General features: G+C 50.0%; 1 protein-coding gene and 1 long non-coding RNA gene across 2 annotated transcripts; both read left to right on the forward strand.

The window, feature by feature from the left end:
• The first annotated feature begins 842 nt into the window (after positions 1-842).
• On the forward strand, positions 843-7146 carry LOC144248594 (nucleolar pre-ribosomal-associated protein 1-like). The gene is made up of 4 exons (XM_085589326.1): positions 843-1081; positions 4417-4587; positions 5841-6143; positions 6578-7146. Exons 2-3 carry the CDS (start codon positions 4428-4430, stop codon positions 6050-6052), a joined length of 372 nt encoding a protein of 123 aa, XP_085445452.1. The 5' UTR covers positions 843-1081; positions 4417-4427; the 3' UTR covers positions 6053-6143; positions 6578-7146.
• A 12263-nt stretch (positions 7147-19409) lies between these two features.
• On the forward strand, positions 19410-20037 carry LOC146766458 (uncharacterized). Its single transcript, XR_014957770.1, has 4 exons — positions 19410-19496; positions 19575-19616; positions 19703-19869; positions 19953-20037. It is a non-coding gene; the product is annotated as an uncharacterized LOC146766458 (long non-coding RNA).
• Positions 20038-20343: the final 306 nt, after the last annotated feature.

Here is a 20343-nt window from a genome sequence, read left to right on the forward strand (position 1 = left end):
GCTGAGAGGATGATGAGGAGGGGGCGGCTCCTCCGGCGGCTGATTTAGGGGGTTTTCCTCCCATCGGTTTTGCATGAAGCTGCTGGAGGAGAGGAGTTTATAGGGGGCTCCCGGGGCTATCTCCTGGAAGGACGGTGGGTGCTTCGGACAGGGTCCGGGGGATCACCTGGATACGTGGAGCATTGCTCAAAGGAGGAGCCGAGGGACAAACCTTTGTGCCGAGAAGCAGCAGCCGAGCAGGTGAGCTGGTGCGCTTTTTTAGCCGGGACTTTTCTCCTTTCCCTTGAAATTTCGTCATCCTGAGGTTGAATTGGAGGGGGCAGTCCTGTGGTCCCGCCTTTTAAGGGGTTTGGATTGAGGTAAGAAGCCCCCTTTTGCCATCATTTGAGGCAAGCCGCTTCTTTTCTTCTCTTCTAGGGGACGCAGTTGAAGGGAAGCCTACATTTCTGTGCCCTTGTTGGGGTGAGGTGAGCGCCGGAGCATGGCGTCACTGTCGGGCCTTCAGAGGAAGGGAGCTGCAGCCGTGGCAGCGCTGGCAGGGCGGGGATCGCGCTGTGCCGCTGCATTCGGGGCGCTTCTTCTGCCCCCGGCCCGGCAGCGAAGGGTGCGGCGCGGAGCCCTGCCGGCAGTGCCGGGGCTGGCCGGGGCGGAAGGGGAGCTGGGCGCGGCTGGGCTGCCGCGGGCCCGCCGGAGCCGCGCCGGTGCGAGCCGTGCGGAGCCGAGCGGAGCTTTGGCCGGGCCGGCGGGCGGGGGAGGCGGCGCGGGCGGGGCCGGCGCCGGCCGGTGCCGCCGCTCCGTCCGCTCCGGGCGCGGGGCTCGGGCGCCGCCGGGGCCCCCCGGGCCCGGTGCCGGCCCCGCCGGGCCGGGGGCAGCGGGCGGGGGTCTGCCGGCGCGGCGCCGCCTCTGCCTGCCGGAGGAGCCGCTTTCCTGCCGGAGCCGCGCTGCGCCCGGGGCCGGGAGCGCGGCTCCGCATCTTCCAGCCTCCCTCGCTGCGCTGCTTTTGAGGCGCTCCTGAGGAGCTCCTGGGATCGGTGGCTTTTGATCGGCGTCGCTGTAGGAGAAGGGCCCCGGGCACTTCTTGGTTGTTACGGTTCTTGCTTCGGGTGCTCGTGACAAGGTTTTTTTTTGGGTTGAGTGTTGTTGTTTGATTTCTTTTTGATCGGTTCTTATGTTTTTTAAGGATGCGTTTCTAAAGGTTTACACTGGTTTTTATGGGTCGTAGCATGGAGTAGAGGGTCGTTTTTCAATTCGGTTGTGGAGGCTTTTATTAGCGCGAGTGCGTAGTGGTTTTTTTGGTGGGCTTGAGGGAGTGCCCTGGAGTTAATCGGTGAGGTTTTCTTTAATATTGATGAATGCATTCTTATTTATTATATTATAGGGGTTTCATTCATTTGGCTTATTTGATTGCCGTGTATGTTTCATTGTTGCAGAGAACTTGGGAGATATTGTTTGTAGTTACATTTCTCTTTTGGCGACGTGTTTATTTCTAGGTGGTTTTTTTGTTTTGAGGCAATTTTTGTTTCTTGAGTTAGGAACTTATTTTGTTGTTGTTAATATGTATTTTTTTGTCGTTTGATGTGTTTGGTTGTTGTTTTTTATTGGTTTTATTTTTGTGAACATGGGCATTTCCATGGTGGATCTCTTTAGGTGTTTATTTTATCTGGGGGGTGAATTTTTTGTTTCTTCGTGGTTCCCTTATTTTTATATCTGTAATTATTTGGTGGGTTTTTTTTAGTTAATTTTATAGAGCATTGGGTTCTCTTTATGAGTTAGTGTAGTGGTAGAATTTTGGTTACTATTTTTTTTAGGATCGTTGGGAGTCTCTTGTATGGTTTGAAGTATGGTAAGTTAGTTGGCTTTTTTTTTTTTTTTTTCCTTTATAGTGGTTTTTGTGATTTGCTGTGTGGGTTTCTATAGGGTTTTTTTAAATGTTTGTTTCGTTTTTGTGACGTGATAAGAGCTGCTAATGAAAGGAGTGTAGTGCGGGTTTTTTTGCTGGTAGTTGGTTGGCTGGTGGAGCCTTTCTGAATTTTTTGGACGGTATTGGTGGGAATTTGATGCTGTTTGTTTTGGCATTTTATTTTTAGGAATTAGATTATAACTGCAAAGTTTTAACTATAATTCTAATGAAATAGAACACATGCATAAACATGATAATGGGAATATAAAACTTCAATTTTAAATGTAAATGGAAAACATATAAATGAAACATGTAACATAAATAATGCTGTCCATTACTATTAGGTATAACCTTGTTTGATATGGAGTATTTTATATGTTTATATGCATATAAATATCGATTATAAACATAAATGTCCATATAGAAATGTATAATTAATACATGTGGATATATGAATATTACAAAACAATAGGAATCAATACAGTACCTAATGCATATTTTACTGTATGTGTCTTATTACAACGCATTTCATGTCATAAATACTATATATTGAAATATAGTACCTCACTATGTTGTGATAGAATAGATAAGTACTTGTAAAAATCAAAAATAGAAGTATAGAAATATTTAAATATAATTTAGAATAACGGGGATTTTTATTTTCTATTTGGTATTAGGTAGGGGTTTTATTATTAAAATTATGAATAGAAATAAAATTAGAAGTCTTTGTATAGAAATATATCCTAAATACGTTAAGATCTATATGAAAATTCAAAGGTAAGTAAATATAAATATTAGCAGTGTGTACGAAATAGAATTTAAAAAATAATTTATCTATCTCGCTAACTTATTATATATATATATAAAATATATTTATAAATACATCTATATAAAGTAGAAGTTCAAGTGTGACTATAATGATAAAAAAAAATATTCGAAAATCGTTTAAAGAAAGGGCTTTTTTTGTTTTTATTTGGTTGGAGGCAGGGTTTTAATGGAAAAGAGATGAATATACATTTTAGTTTGATATCATTCTAAATATGGAAATATATAATCAATGTATACAGGTGTATATATAAAAATATAAAATAGAAATTAAAATTAGTATTAGGAAGAGATAGACTATAAATAGCATCATACATCAATCTACATTTAAAATATAAATTTGAATATAAATGCGAAAAATAGAGATACATTTAAATGGAGTTTAAATAAAGGGGGTTTTTTAAAAGATTTTTACTTGGATAGAGGCAGGGTTTTATTTTAAGCAATATAAACCTTTTAGAAATCTAAATCTAACTATAGAAATATGTAAGCAATCTAATAAGATATGTATAAAAAAATAGAATAGGAATAAATGTAAGAAATTATAAAAATACAGTTTTCCATCAGTATCCATTACAAATCCGACTGTGAGTATAAATCTGAAAAATATAAAAACAAACCCTGTTGCAATGCAGTTTAAGAGGAAAGCTTTTTTCTTTCGGTTCCTGTCGGGTCGGAGGCAGGCTTTTTGTTCCGTTCTTTCCCGCGCGGACGCTTTGGGGCGTTCGCTGCCGAGGCCGTGCCGGCGGGGACGGCGCGGTGCTGCCGCCGTGTGGGCAGAGAGCGGTACTGCAGCCCGCGGCCGCCATCTTGGGAGTGGCGTGGCGCGGCCTCGCTTGACCTTCTCGAGAGGGCGCGAAAACGAGGACGTTGAAATTCGAGGACCCGTGTCTGTTTTTTACACTGCCTGAATTACCCGCACGGCCGGCGCCCCCCGACGGGATTTTCCGCGGCGGTTCGGGTGCCGTGCACACGGGCTGTGGGGTCAGCAGCACCGCGAGCGTGCGGGTTTTTGGCGGGAGCCGACAGGCATGGGCAAAAACGCCTTTCTCCGTCAAGGTCCCCACGGGCCGCATCGTGTCGCGGACCCTCTGGACAAGTGCTGCCGCCTTGTGGGCACAGGGCGGTACTGCAGCCCCCCAGCCGGAGCCCGGCCGAAGCGGCGGGAGGGGCGGGAGCGAGGGGCGAGCGGCGAGCGGGGCGGTGTCTGTGAGTGAGGGGTGGGCTGGAGGCGGCCCCGCGGGCCGAGGGCGGCCGGGGCCGGTGCCGGCGGGCGGCGGAGGCGCGGTCGCAGCGCTCCCGGGCCGCGGCCGAGCGGCATCGGAGCAGGGCTGCGCCGCCTTTCCCGGCCCCGCGCCCCTCTCCAGACGCCGGGAGCGGCCGCGTGCCGGAAAATGCCGCCGGGGCGGCGGAGCGGGGCCCTGGCTCTGCCCGCCCCTCCTGCCGCCCTCCCTGGAATGGTTCGAGGCATTATAGGTTTATTGAGGTAGAAATAATTATCTTGTTGTTACTAATTTAAGGGGTTTTTTTTGTTTGTTTGTTTGGTTTTATCTTCGGTTTTGTTTTGTTTTGGGTTTTTTTTGGGGGGGAACTAGAAAGATACCTTGTGTTCCTGGAATGTTGCATTCTACCTCTGTTGTTTTCCCAGTTAGTCTGGATCCTCTGATTACATTTTTTCCTTCACTTATTAGATGTCGTGGATATGCTGGCTGTTCTGATGGAGGGCAGTGATGGCTTAGATGAAGGAATTGGCTTCTCTTTAAATGAAGACATGATTATCCAAACAGTTCCCTTCAGTGCTGTTGTCCCTGCTGCGTTAGGAGCCAGGAATATGCTGTTGCTTCAGTCTGAAAACAGAACAGGTACAGGGGTTTTTTTTATGTTTTATGTGTAATTTCTAGCAGTGGAGTGAAAGTGGAATAATTTCTACCCTCTTGCAATAATTTTTTACCATTTATCATTTTTTACCTTGAGGCAATTTATTACCTTCCCTGCAAGCAGCAGGAGGTGCAGATTCATGGTGCTTTGTGCTCAAGAGGGGCATTGAAGCTCTGTAGGTGCTTCTGCCCTTTTTCCCTGACCCTAAAGAGAAGGGACACTGTCCCTGCATGGACAGTCTTGGCCTGGAAGTAGTTGGCCTCAGTAACACAGTGTTTTAAGGGCAGAGGAGAGGAGAGGTGTTTCCCGTGCCTGTGGGCAGCTCTTCCCGAGAGCAGGAGAGGGGACTGCATTGTTAAGTAGGAAGTGGATGCGTTTCCCAAAGAAAACCTCAGAAATTAAGCTATTTATTACCTTCCCTGCAAGCAGCAGGAGGTGCAGATTCATGGTGCTTTGTGCTCAAGAGGGGCATTGAAGCTCTGTAGGTGCTTCTGCCCTTTTTCCCTGACCCTAAAGAGAAGGGACACTGTCCCTGCATGGACAGTCTTGGCCTGGAAGTAGTTGGCCTCAGTAACACAGTGTTTTAAGGGCAGAGGAGAGGAGAGGTGTTTCCCGTGCCTGTGGGCAGCTCTTCCCGAGAGCAGGAGAGGGGACTGCATTGTTAAGTAGGAAGTGGATGCGTTTCCCAAAGAAAACCTCAGAAATTAAGCTCCAGGGGCAAATATGGCGAGGTTCTACCACCTCCTTGAGGACATCCTTAAAACCACAGGGGCATCAGCAGGGCTTGGAGCAGGACTGGCCAATCCCAGAGCACCTCACGAAGCCCTCTGTGTGTCTGTGGCAGTCGAGTAGCACCTGGGGTGTGCTGAAAGTCCCAGTTCTGAGAGAAAATTCTGTTTAAACTTGTACACGTTGGCTGGGTGTGTCCCCCCAGTACAGCTCGGTTCTTCTCTGAGGCGGTGCCTGGCAGGGTCTCTCCCTGTTAAGGGCCGGGCGTGTTTTTGGCACAACAAGTGAATGTGGATTATTTGCTTCAGCAAGAGCTGATGATGTCTGGAGGGTTTTTCAGGTACCTCAGCGGCCAGGAGCATGTGTCTAGGTCACTAGGAACACTTTTTGATCTCGTTCAGTTCTTTTCTGCATGAGGCTCTGTGGGCTGCTGGCAAGGCCCAAAGTAAGGAAGGTTGCCCCAGTGTCCGTGCTCATGTCAATAGTTTAATTTATTTGGCTTTTCTAGGAGCAGATGTCGTGGAGGACCTTGGTGCTGTTTTCACTGGCCTCCTGCACTCTCTGAGAGAACCCATTGCTCCCTGCGTGACGTTCCAGCTCTGTGACAAAGATCCCGAGTCCCTGAAAGCTGCTAAGTATCCTCAGCTCTACCAGTTTAACCGATACTATAGGCTCTGGATGCCCAAGCAGTCCCAGGAACCTGTGGTATGGAATCCCTGAAGTCACTGAATTCTTGAGCCAGTATTCCTATAAAATCCTCGCTGTCGACAGAGGTTACATTTCCATCAGTAACAGCATTTTTATTGAGGAGGTAATTCTGCATCCTTGTTGATCGTGCTGGGGACACACGTTTGCTCCAGGGCTTTTCTCTGATGACACAAGAGGTCTCTGTGGTGTTTGGGAGGCGATACCAGGCCTCAGGGCTCATACAGAGACTCCTCAGCAGGCACAGCAGAGCCTGGTGTGCGCTGTGGCCTCTGTTTACAGCGCCCGGAGTTCCCCCGGGTGGGTGGAGGATCACAGGCCCCTGGGCTGGGTTTGGTGAGTTTTTCTCAGCTCAGCAGTGTGAACACTCCAGATGCCCCTGGGGACACTGCTGGGCAGCTCTGTTCTAGCAGGACTGCACGCCTGTGCTCCCAGAGCTTCAGTTCAGAGCTCATCTCAAAACAAAGGTGGCTGAAGAGATTTTTGTTTCATACTCATCACTCTTTTTCTCTTATGCTTTTTGTTTGGCTTTTTAAACAGTTTGAAAACCACAAGGACTTAAGCCAAGGGCCTCCTGTGGCACCGGATTCTGAATTTGCCACTTTGCTGAAGGGAGCCTGGGAGAGAAGAAGCAGTACCTTCCTGGAAGATGGTGTTCAGACAAAGTGGAGAGACTTGGCTTCCCGGCTCCCCCCACCTGAGCAGCTTTTGTTGGGAGTAAAGCACGTGCTGCTGTACCCGAAATCCACAGTAGAGAACTTCAGCAGATAATACTGTAGTTATCCTTGGTTTACTTTATGGCACAAGTTACAGATGACTAGGCTGCTAAAACTTAGGTTCCAGTGCTGTAGCTCTTTTTCCTTGACTCGGCTCCGTGGGTACGCAGCACCATACAACATGCAGTTGCACCTAATTTGTAAAAAAATGTCATTTGTTCTGATTATTGAAGCCAGGCTTTATTCCGTGGAATCCCAGCTGTGTGCTGCCCCAGGGCCTTTGTACAAATAGCGTACGGGGGGGGGGGGTAGGGGAACCAGAACTTCACATTCCTTGTGGTAGGGATGGGATTTCGGGGGGGGGGGGTTAAATAAAAAGGAGATGCAAAATAAGGGAATTGCTTTTACGTGTAACTATTCTTGTCCTAGAGGAGCCATCAGCTCTGTCCCCAGAGCTGAGTTACGAGTGTGTGTGTTGAAAGAGCTGCAAGCCTTTAGGGGCTGCAGTTTGTGTGCCCTGTGCTGAGGTGCCCTGAGGAAATGTGTGAGCCGGAGGGAGCCGGGGCCGGGCGGAGGGAGCCGAGGTGTGGGAATGGGCGAATGGAGGCGGGTGCGGGCGGGACTAGGCGAGCGTGGGCGAAAGCGGCCGAAAGGGGCCGAGGAGGCGAGCGGAGCCGAGCTTGGCCGAGTTCAGCCGAGGCGAGCCGAGCTTTGCCGAAGAGGCGAATGGAGGCGAATGCGGCCGGAAATAGCCGAGCGTGGCCGAAAGTAGCCGAAGCTGGCCGAGGAGCCGAGTCCAGCCGAACGGAGCCGAGGTCTGCCGAGCGCAGCAGCCCGGGCCGGGCGGGGCGCCAGGGCGGGGCCGGGGCGCCGGGAGGATCCCCTCCTGTCCCTCTCTCTCCCGCTCCATGCTCCTGCCCGTATTCAGTTACCTCTCTTTCCCCCGTTTCCATGTCCCCCCCAAACCCGGCTCCTTCCTGTCCTGTCCCTGCCCCGCTGCTCCGTTCCATTCCCCCTCTCTCCCTCCTCTGTGCCCCGTCCCTCTTGCTGCCCTGCCGGCCTTTCCCTTCCCCGCCCGCTTTCCTCCGCAGCCCGACCTCCCTCCCCGCCCTTTCGCATGTCCCGCTCTCCCTCCTCTCTTCCCGTCGCCCCTTCGCTTCTTTCCCCCGCAGCCGCGGGGCTCGGGGCGCCGGAGAATAAAGCCCCGAGGGCCGGAGCCCGGCGCCCCCCGGGCCTTGCGGGAGTCCCCGCACGGGGCCGGAGGCTCTCGGCGGATCCCCCGCGCCGCTCGGACCCCGCCCCGGCGCTGCCGGACCTGCGGCTCCGCCGGCATCGCGCTGCGAGCGGCCCCCGCTCCGTGCCGTGCCGGCCGTGCCGCGTCCCCGCCGCCTCTGCCGCTCCCTCTTTCTGCCCCTGGCCCGCGACAGCGAGGCGGGGCAGGAGCTTCGAGCCTTCTGGGGGCTGCCCCCCCTTCCTTGTTGCGGCGGAGTCCCTTTCTGGGGGGATGGAGGCGTGGGAAGGGCTGGAAGGGAGTGCTGGGCTGCTGTCCGGGGCAGTTGGACTCGTCCTGTGCCTTCTTCGGGGGTCAGGGTTAGGGGCTGAAGCCTCGGGCCTCTGATGGCATTTGGGGCACCCCAAGGTCGCTAGGAGAGGGACGCACACTGCGGTGGAGGAGCGGGTGGGTGGCGAATGAGGGGAGGGGGTCACGCTGGGTGCCGTCCCGCAGAGGGACCCAAAGCTGCCCCAAAATTCCCTGGGAGGGGTGTGTGTAGAATACTAAAACCGGGCAAGTGTTTCGTTTTCACAGCTATTGGTAAAGAATAGGAAGCTATGGCTAACCTCATTTGGAAAGAAGCCCTCTCTCGACCACTCATTTGTACCCAGGAATGTAGGAAACTCTGACTGTGGATGGGCAGTAGTTTTGAAAATCATGCCCTAGCCTTTTTCTCTAGGAACGAACCAAGCAAGTGCCCTGAAACCAGCGGTGCAGCTGCAGGGGCTGAAGGGAACAGAAAGGGCTCCCGGCACCTTTTGCCTCCGTTCTCTGCCATTCCCCCAAACGTGTCGCAGTCCCGGAAGAGGCGTTTGTCATGCAGCCTGCCAAAATAAAGACCTGTAAAATCCTAGCTCTGCCTTTTGTTTAACGTGTTTTTACTTCCTATTTATGTCATCACAGAAAGCAAGGAAAGAATAAATATGTCTGGTTCCCACTATTGCTCCGTGCAGGCATTTTTAAAGGCTGCTGTACTTCTGTCCTCTTTTTCCACTCCAAGCTTGACTTTTCCCCTCCTTTTTCGAGGTCTGCTGCTTTGGGTGTCCCAAGCAGGGCTGGGTTCCTCGGCAGGGGTCTTAGGAGTCGGTGCTGATTCTGCTTTTTCCGAAGGTGTAGCAAAGTGTGCCAGCAAAAGGACTGTTTTCTCCAGGGGAAAGCTTTCTTTCAATCACCATCAGTGCATGTATGTGTTTTAATTGTGTAACCAGGTGGATTAAGAAAAGCCGACAGCCGTAGCAGATTTCTGTTGAATCTGTATCTGTGAGAAGTGGGCTGTGTGCTGGAGAGGGAGAGACGCTTTTGGAGAGTGGAAACAGCGGCAGGTGTGAGCTGTTAGGATGATGAGGGCTCAGAGCAGGCCCCAAGTGTGAGCTGTGAGGATGATGAGGAGGGCTCAGAGCAGCCCCAGGTGTGAGTTATTAGGATGATGAGGGCTCAGACCAGCCACAGGTGTGAGTTGTTAAGATGATGAGGGCTCAGAGCAGCCACAGGTGTGAGCTGAGAGGATGATGAGGAGGGGGCGGCTCCTCCGGCGGCTGATTTAGGGGGTTTTCCTCCCATCGGTTTTGCACAAAGCTGCTGGAGAAGCGGAGTTTATGAGGGGCTCCCGGGGCTGTCTCCTGGAAGGATGGTGAGTGCTTTGGACAGGGTCCGGGGGATCACCTGGATTCGTGGAGCATTGCTCAAAGGAGGAGCCGAGGGACAAACCTTTGTGCCGAGAAGCAGCAGCCGAGCAGGTGAGCTGGTGCGCTTTTTTAGCCGGGACTTTTCTCCTTTCCCTTGAAATTTCGTCATCCTGAGGTTGAATTGGAGGGGGCAGTCCTGTGGTCCCGCCTTTTAAGGGGTTTGGATTGAGGTAAGAAGCCCCCTTTTGCCATCATTTGAGGCAAGCCGCTTCTTTTCTGCTCTTCTAGGGGACGTAGTTGAAGGGGATCCCACATTTCTTTTCCCTTGTTGGAGGGAGGTGAGCGCCGGAGCGTGGCGTCAGTGTCGGGCCTTCAGAGGAAGGGAGCTGCAGCCGTGGCAGCGCTGGCAGGGCGGGGATCGCGCTGTGCCGCTGCATTCGGGGCGCTTCTTCTGCCCCCGGCCCGGCAGCGAAGGGTCCGGCGCGGAGCCCTGCCGGCAGTGCCGGGGCTGGCCGGGGCGGAAGGGGAGCTGGGTGCGGCTGGGCTGCCGCGGGCCCGCCGGAGCCGCGCCGGTGCGAGCCGTGCGGAGCCGAACGGAGCTTTGGCCGGGCCGGCGGGCGGGGGAGGCGGCGCGGGCGGGGCCGGTGCCGGCCGGTGCCGCCGCTCCGTCCGCTCCGGGCGCGGGGCTCGGGCGCCGCCGGGGCCCCCCGGGCCCGGTGCCGGCCCCGCCGGGCCGGGGGCAGCGGGCGGGGGTCTGCCGGCGCGGCGCCGCCTCTGCCTGCCGGAGGAGCCGCTTTCCTGCCGGAGCCGCGCTGCGCCCGGGGCCGGGAGCGCGGCTTCGCATCTTCCAGCCTCCCTCGCTGCGCTGGTTTTGAGGCGCTCCTGAGGAGTTTATTGGGTCGTAGTTGGTGTATGAGAAGGGTCACGGTGTACTTGTTGGTTGTTACGGTTCTTGGTTCAGGTGCTGTGACAAGGGTTTTTTTGGATTGAGTTTGTTGTTGGATTTTTTTTTTTTGTGCGATATGTTGGATTTTTTTTTTTCGTTGTTTTTATATTATAAAAATATAATTGTTGTTATCTTCTTAAAGGATATTTTTTTTAAGGTTTACAATAGTTTTTATGGGTCGTAGCATGAAGTACAGGGTTGGTTTTTAATTAGGTTGTGGTGGCTTTTATTAGCGCGAGTATGTAGTGTTAGTTTTAGTGGGTTTGAGGTAGTGTCCTGTAGTGAATTAGTGAGGGTTTTTTTTTAAATGTTGAGTATTGCTTTTTTAAAAATTCTCTTATAGAGGTTTTATTCATTTGGTTTGTTTAATTGTCGTGGATGTTATATTGTTACCGGTAATTTGGGAGTTATCGTTTATGGTTACATTTATCTTTTGGTGACGTGTTTATTTCTTGGTGGTATTTGTATTTTGATGGATTGAGGCATTATGGGTTTATTGAGTTAGGAGTAATTTTTTTGGTTGTTAATTTCAGTTTATTTATTTGAGTTTTTGTTTTAGTTTGATGTATTTGTTGGTTGCTTTTTATTAGTGGTTTTTTTTAGGAACTTGTGTATTTATACGGTGGATTTTTTAGGTAGTTTTTTATTTGGGTGCTTTTTATTGTCTAGTGGTTTAGATTTTTTTAATATCGTTTATTACTTTGGTTTTTAAAGATAACTTAGCAGAGTACTGGTTACTCTTTGAGTTAGTGTAGAGATCTGGTTTTCATTTTTAGTAGCTTTCAGGGTCTCTTGTATGGTTTGAAGTTTAGTATGTTGGTTGGACTTCTTTTTCTAGGGGGTTTTGTGATTTGTGGGTTTCTATAGGGCTATTTTTTATTTTTGTTTCATTTTTGTGATGTGCCTCACTAACAACTGGTAGTAAAAAGAGTAGTTTGGGGTTTTTTTTGCTGGTAGTTGGTTCTATGGTGGTGTATTTTTAGTTTCTGTTGTTTGTTTTTGGGTTTCTTTTGTTAGAGATTAAAGTTTTTATTTTGGGGTTAATTTGTAATTATTTTTAAGGTTTTAGGGTGATTGAGATTTTTTATATGGATGTCCTGTATGATAACAGTTAATTTATTTGCTTTATGTGGCATTGATGGCAGGGTAGAGGACATTTTTGTCTGTGTTTTATTGTTTGTTTCTGAGGTGGTTTGGCATTTTCTTATAGGTTGGGGTTCTTTTTGTTGGCTCATGGAGCCATTCTGGCTGTTTTTGATGAAATTGGTGGGAATTTGATGTTTCTTTTGTTATTTTATTTTTAGGAATTGGATCTTTTCAGTAGGCTTTTTGATATTCCTTTTTTTTTTTTTTTTTTGGTGGTGTAATAGTCTTTTAGAAGAATTTGGATGATTTTAAAAAATATTTTTGTTATACTTTTCATCTAATGTTGTTGGATTATTACAGATGTTTTGGAGTTTTATTTTTTTAAGTTTCATTTGGATGAATTTATGCTAGATGGTAGGATTGTGTTTTTATTTTTGGGGTAGTTGGTTGTAGGTGTATTGTATGTTTTTCAAGTGAAGGTAAATTGAGGTTTGTATTCAGTTGTTAGAGGAATGGAGAAAAATATTGGTAATGTTAACAGTGGTGTGTTATTTTGTGGTTTTTGATTTATAGTAAGTCTGGTACAGTAGTGTTTAATGGTGGCGTTATTTAAGGTATGATAGTTTATAGTTAATTCTTATTTGTTTTAGATTTGTGTGTAGGTTAGAGGAGGTTGTTGAAGGGTGAGTGGGTTTTGTAGATTAATTTTAGTGTTTCAGTTTATAGAGCATTTTTTGGATGGGAGTTACGGTATTTTGGGTTGTTTGGTATTGCTGGTGATGTATTGTTGAAGTCGTAAGGGGTATTTGTTGTTTTTTTTTCAAGAAGGTTTATTGTAGATAGTTTTAGATAGTTGTGGTGGGTTGCTTAATTGTTTTATGTTTTTTGGCTTTTTAGTAGTTGTTTGAAATATGTTAGAGTTTTTTGGGTTTATTGAAATACTTGATTTTGAGGAAGTTCCTGTTTAGAATGTATGATTTTTTTTTTGCTTAAAATAAAAATTTTATATTTTATTTTTAGTGAGGTTTATTTTTTTTTTTCTTTTCTTACTGCTATATTTTGTGATATTTGTGTTAGGTTAGTAATAGGAATAGCTTTACTCTTATACGTTGAAATGAGAGTAGTGTGTAATGCGTACTGGTGTTCATAAAAGTTTAATATTTTTATGGTTCTGATGTGTTAGGTTAATGAATTTATAAAGTTTACAAGACTTTTTTTTTTTTTATTTCGATACAGGCAGGGTTATCTTAGTTTCAAGGATTTTTTGGCATAGATTAAGAGGTCTTATTGAGGGGATAGGACAGGGTGTCTCTGTCAATCTATTTGGATACTGGGTAAATAAAATTAATATTTTGGTAGAATTTTTGGATTTTGTTAGTTTATTTATTTATGAATTTGTGTGCCTGCAGTTGTAGTGTCTCTCAGTATCCATTCATGTTTGTGTGTGTTAGGCAGTCCACATGTGTACCAGCGAGTCCCCCCTGCAAGCGGCCGCAGAGCCGCTCCTTCGCTCTCCTGGGAATTCGGGGAGCGGCACACGGCTCTGCGACGAAGCCTTGATCTTTGTCACTTGAAGGTGGCACCAGGGAGCCTCAGGAGCAGACGAGGAGTTGCTGTAAGTCGGGGAACTACTAGTGAGGGGGACCAGGGTCCACTCGAGTTTTGGGAACGCCACCTCACCTCGCCTGCTCTTCAGCCAGGCAGACCCTGCCAGGAGAGCGTGGGTGAAGCGTGTGGCCCGAGGAGCCCGGCGTTCTCAGGAGAATAATGGTGAGCAGCAGGATTGCTGGGTTTTGTCCATTGTGCAGCTAAGATCATGCAGTGATGCTTGGTGTTCTCGATTGTAGCTGAGCACGGGACCACAGCCCGGTGACCATTGGACATTCCCCGCAGGCGAGGCAGCCTCCATTGGCACGCGATGTGGATTCTCATCCCCAGATGCCTGAGAGATAAGTTGAGTGCTCAGGCCCACAGTGGGGGTGAAAGCGGGGTGCTCTCATCCCCAGATGCCTGAGAGATAACTATAGGGGTCAGGCCCACATTGGGGGTGAAAGTGGGGTGCTGGGAGGGCCTTATGAATGAGCTTTGGGGGCAGGGATGTGCAAGAAGCATCTCCTAAGGCCATCTAAAGGCAAAAAGTGTCTGTTTTGATCACAGTGCTGAGGTGCTCAGGGCAGAGCAGTTGCGGTGTGTGTCCTGTCACTTGTCTCTGGTGCACTGTGTGTTCTTTGGGTCTCTCGGTCCTTTCTTCTCCTCAAAAGCTCTCTCTCCCTTTCCTGTGTCACGGATGTCTGCACGTATTTTTCCTGGAGCTGTTCTGCCCTGCTGCATAGCCTGTAACAACACAAGTCCTGGGGACTTGAAATTGGCAGTGCAGGGTGTAGTTGGGCTCTAGATTGTATGGGGAGATTGGCTTAATATGTTTAGTTGTGTTAAGTTGTCCTGCAGCCGTTTGACACCAGTCCTAACTTTCTTTCAGATGCTGACAGTTCAAATCTGTGGCCAAGGGCCCCAGTCCTGGGTGAGGGTTTTCCCATGAGCAGGTCAGTCATTTTTTGCATTTGCAGGGGATGCTTGAAGGGTGTCTTTGCCACAGCAGTGTTCTTTGCCTTTATTTTCAGGAGGTCCAGGCAGATAGCAGCAGTCAAGGCCAAGTGTGCCAGGTGAGCAGTGGGCCAAAGCAGTTGTTTGTGCTCAGGTTTCAGGTTTTGGAGCAATTGTATGTATCTGTTCTTGTTTGTGTGTTTAGGGAATCCACCCAGAGTATGCCAAGCCCCTGTCACCAACAGCTGATGGCCTGGATTTCCTGTGCTTGTGAGCCCTCTGGATGTATTTTAGGACTCTGAGATGAAGCCTTGAAATTTTGTATTTCACGATGGCATCCAGGGAGCCTTTGGCAATGGCTGAGGAGTTGCGGTGAGTTGCCGAGGTAGGGAGGGGGAGCCAAGGTCCACTCGTGTTTCAGCCATGTCGAATCACTTTGTCTCTTCTTAACCCAGGCAGACCCTGCGATGACGGTGGCAGCCTCCGAGCCTGGCCAAAGTGCGTGGCCCGAGCATTCTTAGGAGAACGGTGAGTAGCAGGATTGCTGGGTTTTGTCCATTGTGCAGCTAAGATCATGCAGTGATGTTTGGTGTTCTCGATTGTAGCTGAGCGCGGGACCACAGCCCGGTGACCATTGGACATTCCCCGCAGGCGAGGCAGCCTCCATTGGCACGCGATGTGGATTCTCATCCCCAGATGCCTGAGAGATAAGTTGAGTGCTCAGGCCCACAGTGGGGATGAAAGCGGGGTGCTTTCATCCCCAGATGGCTGAGAGATAAGTTGAGGGCTCAGGCCCACATTGGGGGTGAAAGTGGGGTGCTGGGAGGGCCTTATGAATGAGCTTTGGGGGCAGGGATGTGCAAGAAGCATCTCCTAAGGCCATCTAAAGGCAAAAAGTGTCTGTTTTGATCACAGTGCTGAGGTGCTCAGGGCAGAGCAGTTGCGGTGTGTGTCCTGTCACTTGTCTCTGGTACACTGTGTGTTCTTTGGGTCTCTCGGTCCTTTCTTCTCCTCAAAAGCTCTCTCTCCCTGTCCTGTGTCGTGGATGTCTGCACGTATTTTTCCTGGAGCTGTTCCGCCCTGCTGCATAGCCTGTAACAACACAAGTCCTGGGGACTTGAAATTGGCAGTGCAGGGTGTAGTTGGGCTCTAGATTGTATGGGGAGATTGGCTTAATATGTTTAGTTGTGTTAAGTTGTCCTGCAGCCGTTTGACACCAGTCCTAACTTTCTTTCAGATGCTGACAGTTCAAATCTGTGGCCAAGGGCCCCAGTCCTGGGTCAGGGTTTTCCCATGAGCCGGTCTGTGGGATGAGTATTCCTCTTCAACACAGGTTAGTCATTTTTTGCATTTGCAGGGGATGCTTGAATGGTGTCTTTGTCACAGCGGTGTTCTTTGCCTTTATTTTCAGGAGGTCCAGGCAGATAGCAGCAGTCAAGGCCAAGTGTGCCAGGTGAGCAGTGGGCCAAAGCAGTTGTTTGTGCTCAGGTTTCAGGTTTTGGAGCAATTGTATGTATCTGTTCTTGTTTGTGTGTTTAGGGAATCCACCCAGAGTATGCCAAGCCCCTGTCACCAACAGCTGATGGCCTGGATTTCCTGTGCTTGTGAGCCCTCTGGATGTATTTTAGGACTCTGAGATGAAGCCTTGAAATTTTGTATTTCACGATGGCATCCAGGGAGCCTTTGGCAATGGCTGAGGAGTTGCGGTGAGTTGCCGAGGTAGGGAGGGGGAGCCAAGGTCCACTCGTGTTTCAGCCATGTCGAATCACTTTATCTCTTCTTAACCCAGGCAGACCCTGCGATGACGGTGGCAGCCTCCGAGCCTGGCCAAAGTGCGTGGCCCGAGCATTCTTAGGAGAACGGTGAGTAACAGGATTGCTGGGTTTTGTCCATTGTGCAGCTAAGATCATGCAGTGATGTTTGGTGTTCTCGATTGTAGCTGAGCACGGGACCACAGCCCGGTGACCATTGGACATTCCCCGCAGGCGAGGCAGCCTCCATTGGCACGCGATGTGGATTCTCATCCCCAGATGCCTGAGAGATAAGTTGAGTGCTCAGGCCCACAGTGGGGATGAAAGCGGGGTGCTTTCATCCCCAGATGGCTGAGAGATAAGTTGAGGGCTCAGGCCCACATTGGGGGTGAAAGTGGGGTGCTGGGAGGGCCTTATGAATGAGCTTTGGGGGCAGGGATGTGCAAGAAGCATCTCCTAAGGCCATCTAAAGGCAAAAAGTGTCTGTTTTGATCACAGTGCTGAGGTGCTCAGGGCAGAGCAGTTGCGGTGTGTGTCCTGTCACTTGTCTCTGGTGCACTGTGTGTTCTTTGGGTCTCTCGGTCCTTTCTTCTCCTCAAAAGCTCTCTCCCTGTCCTGTGTCGTGGATGTCTGCACGTATTTTTCCTGGAGCTGTTCCGCCCTGCTGCATAGCCTGTAACAACACAAGTCCTGGGGACTTGAAATTGGCAGTGCAGGGTGTAGTTGGGCTCTAGATTGTATGGGGAGATTGGCTTAATATGTTTAGTCATGTTAAGTTGTCCTGCAGCCGTTTGACACCAGTCCTAACTTTCTTTCAGATGCTGACAGTTCAAATCTGTGGCCAAGGGCCCCAGTCCTGGGTGAGGGTTTTCCCATGAGCAGGTCAGTCATTTTTTGCATTTGCAGGGGATGCTTGAAGGGTGTCTTTGTCACAGCAGTGTTCTTTGCCTTTATTTTCAGGAGGTCCAGGCAGATAGCAGCAGTCAAGGCCAAGTGTGCCAGGTGAGCAGTGGGCCAAAGCAGTTGTTTGTGCTCAGGTTTCAGGTTTTGGAGCAATTGTATGTATCTGTTCTTGTTTGTGTGTTTAGGGAATCCACCCAGAGTATGCCAAGCCCCTGTCACCAACAGCTGATGGCCTGGATTTCCTGTGCTTGTGAGCCCTCTGGATGTATTTTAGGACTCTGAGATGAAGCCTTGAAATTTTGTATTTCGAGATGGCATCCAGGGAGCCTTTGGCAATGGCTGAGGAGTTGCGGTGAGTTGCCGAGGTAGGGAGGGGGAGCCAAGGTCCACTCGTGTTTCAGCCATGTCGAATCACTTTGTCTCTTCTTAACCCAGGCAGACCCTGCGATGACGGTGGCAGCCTCCGAGCCTGGCCAAAGTGCGTGGCCCGAGCATTCTTAGGAGAACGGTGAGTAGCAGGATTGCTGGGTTTTGTCCATTGTGCAGCTAAGATCATGCAGTGATGTTTGGTGTTCTCGATTGTAGCTGAGCGCGGGACCACAGCCCGGTGACCATTGGACATTCCCCGCAGGCGAGGCAGCCTCCATTGGCACGCGATGTGGATTCTCATCCCCAGATGCCTGAGAGATAAGTTGAGTGCTCAGGCCCACAGTGGGGATGAAAGCGGGGTGCTTTCATCCCCAGATGGCTGAGAGATAAGTTGAGGGCTCAGGCCCACATTGGGGGTGAAAGTGGGGTGCTGGGAGGGCCTTATGAATGAGCTTTGGGGGCAGGGATGTGCAAGAAGCATCTCCTAAGGCCATCTAAAGGCAAAAAGTGTCTGTTTTGATCACAGTGCTGAGGTGCTCAGGGCAGAGCAGTTGCGGTGTGTGTCCTGTCACTTGTCTCTGGTACACTGTGTGTTCTTTGGGTCTCTCGGTCCTTTCTTCTCCTCAAAAGCTCTCTCTCCCTGTCCTGTGTCGTGGATGTCTGCACGTATTTTTCCTGGAGCTGTTCCGCCCTGCTGCATAGCCTGTAACAACACAAGTCCTGGGGACTTGAAATTGGCAGTGCAGGGTGTAGTTGGGCTCTAGATTGTATGGGGAGATTGGCTTAATATGTTTAGTTGTGTTAAGTTGTCCTGCAGCCGTTTGACACCAGTCCTAACTTTCTTTCAGATGCTGACAGTTCAAATCTGTGGCCAAGGGCCCCAGTCCTGGGTCAGGGTTTTCCCATGAGCCGGTCTGTGGGATGAGTATTCCTCTTCAACACAGGTTAGTCATTTTTTGCATTTGCAGGGGATGCTTGAATGGTGTCTTTGTCACAGCGGTGTTCTTTGCCTTTATTTTCAGGAGGTCCAGGCAGATAGCAGCAGTCAAGGCCAAGTGTGCCAGGTGAGCAGTGGGCCAAAGCAGTTGTTTGTGCTCAGGTTTCAGGTTTTGGAGCAATTGTATGTATCTGTTCTTGTTTGTGTGTTTAGGGAATCCACCCAGAGTATGCCAAGCCCCTGTCACCAACAGCTGATGGCCTGGATTTCCTGTGCTTGTGAGCCCTCTGGATGTATTTTAGGACTCTGAGATGAAGCCTTGAAATTTTGTATTTCACGATGGCATCCAGGGAGCCTTTGGCAATGGCTGAGGAGTTGCGGTGAGTTGCCGAGGTAGGGAGGGGGAGCCAAGGTCCACTCGTGTTTCAGCCATGTCGAATCACTTTATCTCTTCTTAACCCAGGCAGACCCTGCGATGACGGTGGCAGCCTCCGAGCCTGGCCAAAGTGCGTGGCCCGAGCATTCTTAGGAGAACGGTGAGTAGCAGGATTGCTGGGTTTTGTCCATTGTGCAGCTAAGATCATGCAGTGATGTTTGGTGTTCTCGATTTTAGCTGAGCACGGGACCACAGCCCGGTGACCATTGGACATTCCCCGCAGGCGAGGCAGCCTCCATTGGCACGCGATGTGGATTCTCATCCCCAGATGCCTGAGAGATAAGTTGAGCGCTCAGGCCCACAGTGGGGATGAAAGCGGGGTGCTTTCATCCCCAGATGGCTGAGAGATAAGTTGAGGGCTCAGGCCCACATTGGGGGTGAAAGTGGGGTGCTGGGAGGGCCTTATGAATGAGCTTTGGGGGCAGGGATGTGCAAGAAGCATCTCCTAAGGCCATCTAAAGGCAAAAAGTGTCTGTTTTGATCACAGTGCTGAGGTGCTCAGGGCAGAGCAGTTGCGGTGTGTGTCCTGTCACTTGTCTCTGGTGCACTGTGTGTTCTTTGGGTCTCTCGGTCCTTTCTTCTCCTCAAAAGCTCTCTCTCCCTGTCCTGTGTCACGGATGTCTGCACGTATTTTTCCTGGAGCTGTTCTGCCCTGCTGCATAGCCTGTAACAACACAAGTCCTGGGGACTTGAAATTGGCAGTGCAGGGTGTAGTTGGGCTCTAGATTGTATGGGGAGATTGGCTTAATATGTTTAGTCGTGTTAAGTTGTCCTGCAGCCGTTTGACACTAGTCCTAACTTTCTTTCAGATGCTGACAGTTCAAATCTGTGGCCAAGGGCCCCAGTCCTGGGTCAGGGTTTTCCCATGAGCAGGTCAGTCATTTTTTGCATTTGCAGGGGATGCTTGAATGGTGTCTTTGTCACAGCGGTGTTCTTTGCCTTTATTTTCAGGAGGTCCAGGCAGATAGCAGCAGTCAAGGCCAAGTGTGCCAGGTGAGCAGTGGGCCAAAGCAGTTGTTTGTGCTCAGGTTTCAGGTTTTGGAGCAATTGTATGTATCTGTTCTTGTTTGTGTGTTTAGGGAATCCACCCAGAGTATGCCAAGCCCCTGTCACCAACAGCTGATGGCCTGGATTTCCTGTGCTTGTGAGCCCTCTGGATGTATTTTAGGACTCTGAGATGAAGCCTTGAAATTTTGTATTTCACGATGGCATCCAGGGAGCCTTTGGCAATGGCTGAGGAGTTGCGGTGAGTTGCCGAGGTAGGGAGGGGGAGCCAAGGTCCACTCGTGTTTCAGCCATGTCGAATCACTTTGTCTCTTCTTAACCCAGGCAGACCCTGCGATGACGGTGGCAGCCTCCGAGCCTGGCCAAAGTGCGTGGCCCGAGCATTCTTAGGAGAACGGTGAGTAGCAGGATTGCTGGGTTTTGTCCATTGTGCAGCTAAGATCATGCAGTGATGTTTGGTGTTCTCGATTTTAGCTGAGCGCGGGACCACAGCCCGGTGACCATTGGACATTCCCCGCAGGCGAGGCAGCCTCCATTGGCACGCGATGTGGATTCTCATCCCCAGATGCCTGAGAGATAAGTTGAGCGCTCAGGCCCACAGTGGGGATGAAAGCGGGGTGCTTTCATCCCCAGATGGCTGAGAGATAAGTTGAGGGCTCAGGCCCACATTGGGGGTGAAAGTGGGGTGCTGGGAGGGCCTTATGAATGAGCTTTG

Source organism: Lonchura striata, chromosome 11, assembly GCF_050655825.1.
Source record: "Lonchura striata isolate lonStrDom1 chromosome 11, ASM5065582v1, whole genome shotgun sequence".
Taxonomy (NCBI): Eukaryota; Metazoa; Chordata; class Aves; order Passeriformes; family Estrildidae; genus Lonchura; species Lonchura striata.